Here is a 4,030-nt window from a genome sequence, read left to right as displayed (position 1 = left end):
TGAATGGATGAATGGATGAATGGAGGAGCTGCCGTCACTCTGACTGAAGAAATGTTAGTCCTTTTTCTGTCTCTTTACTGTCATTTGTAAGTTTGTCTCTTCTCCTTTGATGAGCTCTTTGAAGTGCAGCAGCGGACTGTCATGCAAATGGCCGATAGAGGAGAGTGCAGGCCGGGGGAGGGAGGAGGGGAGAGGATGGATGGATGGAGGTCAGGGGGGTTGTAACATCTTTACTTTTAACTTTAATTCTATTAAACATCTCGGTAACAGGTGGTTCATGTTGGTGGCAGCAGTGAGGAAGAGGAGGATGAAGTGGAGGTGAAGGGAGGAAGAGCGAGAGAGAGGGAGAGAGAGACAGCGCCTACATGCCTTAAGTGTTGGTTATTTTTTTTTTGGTTGGTTATTTTTTTTTTGGTAGCGCCTTCTTTCACTGTCTGTCGTATTTGCTTTTCGCGTTTCGGTTAAAGAAATACGTCGAAGCTGGAGGCTGTAACGCTCAGCCACCGTGTTTTCCGAGATTGTTGGTGCAGGGCAGCGAGGCGACAATGTCTGCCTCTCCGCTGACCGACTGCAGTGACGTTTGCGTTGAGGGGTTATCGATAAATTACTTTTTTCCACAACACGTTTCTACACCGAGTCCTTTTTAGTTATGCAATCCTTCAGTTATGTTGCCGATTTTTGGTGTTATTTTCTTTTAAATGCGAATATAAATGTAAATATATATATATATATATCGCTGTGATATTTATTTTGCTGACAGTGGACTACATGTGTATGAAGCCACATGGATAATAAATATATAGATTGGTTTACGCCTAAACATTTTATGTATGAACTTGAAGTGGATTTTTTAAAAAATATATATATCTTATAAGATCAGATGGTATGCAGTGGCCAGTAAATTAAAAAAACGATGTTATGAACTCAAATTAGGATGTTATATTGTCAGTAAATGTATTTATATACTGTGTAATTACCTACCCTGTATCTCAGATTTTACCCTGTTGTGAGTTCCTTGTCTTTATTTAGTAATTTATATATATATATTAACTCTGCAGACTGGAAAGAAGCCCACAGCAGCTGTGTCTATCACTTTAAAGACGGTCCCTAACCGGCTGTCACAGCCATTCTGCTGAACAATGAAGTCTTTTTCAGAGACAGTAATGGACAAACATTTAGTATATTAATTTCCCCACATGCTTTTCTTTTGATTAAGTTATTTTCTGGCTTTTAGGGTTTCTCTCTCGTGTGTGTGTGTTTATGATTAGCATTTTGTTCTTTGCTTTCAAACGTGCTCTTGTTCATCAGTGTGCCTTTCCAAGTGCACAAATAAAGGATGCTCTCTCTTTTTTTTTGAGAGTAATTACATGTATTTAAACTATCTGTCACTGTGTTGGCTCCAAGGTGGGACACGTTCCACATCAGCGTTAGTTCTCTCTGAACGCTGTCAGACTCCAGTAGTTCAGGCTTTAAGATGTTTCCCTTTGGCTACAGCGAGGAAACGTTAGGAGACAGTGAGATTGTGCAAAAATCATATTTTTAAAAACAAAACTTTTAAGATATGTGGTTCTACATCGCTGTTTACTTTTATGACACTTGTGGCAGAGTTTTATTTTTTATTACACTGAAATTTTAAGATTTACTCTTTACCAAAGATCTGTCCTCCTTGCATTAAAGTTTTATTTCTAAACGTACCGCAAAGAAATATGAGTAGACTGCACTTTCTGATGCCTGAAATAGTTTGTTAAAGTTCACAGATTAAAACCCAACAGCCTGTTTATTGTCCCGTCTGTTTTTTTTCCCTCCACTTCAGCTTTGAGTATGCATATACAATGAAGAGGCGTGTGGAGGACCAGGAACTAATATTTGCGCCCCAGCAACAGCAATCACGTCGCCCCCCAGTTCAAGGTATAGCAGACAGCTTCCAGCACCGGGCCCTCGCCCCAGCTCCTCCTGTGATAGAGGCAGCTGCAGACAACATGCAGCCATCCACCGGCATCCAGTACTCTCTCCCCCAAGGCTACCAGGTATGAATCAGTATCAATAGTTCGGTTTGGACAGCAGCTCCCAGAGCAGGAGTTGCTGTTATAGCTCTCCTCTTAATTTATTTGTTTTTTAAAAGTAGGTAAATCTTGCATTATAAATGTTTCACAGTGTAAGATTAAACATTTAAAAACCTTTATTCAGTGTAATTATTATAATATCTCGTCCTGATCAACAGATGAATTACTTTCTCTGTATTTTATTAGAGAAAAGGCTTTTCTTGTCACAAATATGACTTTCTATGAACAATGCAGCTTATATTTTAACACAATATGAAAGTATGTAAANNTTTCTAATCTTTCTTTTCTGTGTCATTAAAGAAAAAGCTGATCTTGGTCAGTTATAAGAATAAGACTCTGAGTGCTGTCGAGAAATGTGGTTTCGCAGATTGATTGTATTTCCAAAGTATTTAACTTCTACACACCTTACACACATCTTCCCATCGACCTCATAGAACCCAAAATGCTGCCACATCGCAGCTTTTAAAGAAGCCGGTGCTATAGGTTTTGTCGCTCGCAGCCACTTTGTCGCCACTAAACTTTGGATGTAAACAACTCGCACATGTGTGTTGGCGGAGAACCGCCAGGCAGAAAGGAGAGTTTTCTGTAGCGCTCTACAGCACGCGAACTAATTTAATAAAATTCCGATTATTAACTTATCTGCATTGAAGAATCGATTACTTTTCCCCTTTTCACCCCTGATATGTATGTACACAACTTGTTGTAACCCCACTGAGGACATGGTAATCTTTTATCGTGTATGGATCTTAAATTCTAGTATTTTCTTCCTTTAAAGGTGCCTACAATGCCTCAGAGCACAAGTGGACATGGACACGGACATAACAATACAGCACCTCATGTTGGTCCCCACGCACACAGCCTAGCGGTTCAGTCCCAGGGCCCAACAGTGGTCCAGGGTCACGTTCATCCAGCCGCACCCATGACTTCAACTCAAGGACAGCAGCAGTTTCAGCGACTGAAGGTATCCCTACATGGACTAATATACCAAATATACAAGACAAAGTCACAGCCATGTGAGCCAAGTGTGATAACGTGATGAAATCTCAAAAAGCAGCCTTTGTACTAAGTGAGCTGATTGGCACGTTTTGAACTTTTTGGACTTTTCTCATTAGAAGTCGATTTTTATTCTGCGTATGCTGGTTACAGAATGTTTGATTCAGGGGAAATCAGACATTTAGTTTTGTACTTTTCTCTTTTCAGGTTGAAGATGCCTTGTCCTATCTGGATCAAGTGAAGCTGCAGTTTGGGAATCAGCCACAAGTTTATAATGATTTTCTTGATATTATGAAAGAGTTCAAGTCTCAGAGGTGAGTTCTGATTGCGTTGCCATTTTCCTTAACATCTGGAGAAAATCCATATATAGTATTTCTACAAGTTCTACAACATGTAACATGTGGGACAATATCTGTGGACCCAGTTAATGTCGAATCAGATGCTAAATAACTATCATTTATTCTGTTACTACAGCATAGACACTCCTGGAGTCATCAACCGTGTATCCCAGCTCTTCAAGGGCCACCCAGACCTCATTATGGGTTTTAACACTTTCTTGCCACCCGGATATAAGATTGAGGTTCAAACCAACGATCTAGTCAATGTGACCACGCCAGGTCAGATCCACTACATCACTCCCCATGGTATCTCTGTTCAGAACATCCCTGTAAGTGGAGCATCCAGCCAACCTGTGAGCCAGCACCAGAGTCTTCCACAGGCTGGCCCGCATACTACCACCACCACCACTGCCGCCGCCGCCCCCACCACCACCACCACCACCCCACCCACCCCTACCCAGCCTGCTCCAAATAAAACCAGCAAGGTAGATGCTGCTGTATTGATCATTGAACTGCGTCTCATAGACTAGAACATATTCTGGGCTAGGGCTGCTCGATTGTGGAAAAAAATCATTTGGGTCAAAATTGAAATCACAATAACAATTATTTTTATAAACTTCAGAAACATGCTGCATT

General features: G+C 40.9%; 1 protein-coding gene across 1 annotated transcript; it reads left to right on the top strand.

Annotated features, from left to right (window-relative positions):
- Positions 1 to 903: 903 nt before the first annotated feature.
- LOC118331467 (paired amphipathic helix protein Sin3a-like) lies at positions 904 to 3,879 on the top strand (the record flags this gene model as incomplete). Its single annotated transcript, XM_035666423.1, is given in 4 exon segments — positions 904 to 2,027; positions 2,839 to 3,024; positions 3,264 to 3,370; positions 3,531 to 3,879. Coding segments are annotated over 4 exon segments (837 nt in total), but the record flags the coding sequence as incomplete, so codon positions are not given.
- Between the last annotated feature and the right edge of the window lie 151 nt (positions 3,880 to 4,030).

The sequence above is a fragment of the Morone saxatilis genome, unplaced genomic scaffold (assembly GCF_004916995.1).
Source record: "Morone saxatilis isolate NCDOM2014 unplaced genomic scaffold, NCSU_SB_2.0 Contig20, whole genome shotgun sequence".
Taxonomy (NCBI): Eukaryota; Metazoa; Chordata; class Actinopteri; family Moronidae; genus Morone; species Morone saxatilis.
This window is presented reverse-complemented; position numbering and strand designations above follow the sequence as displayed.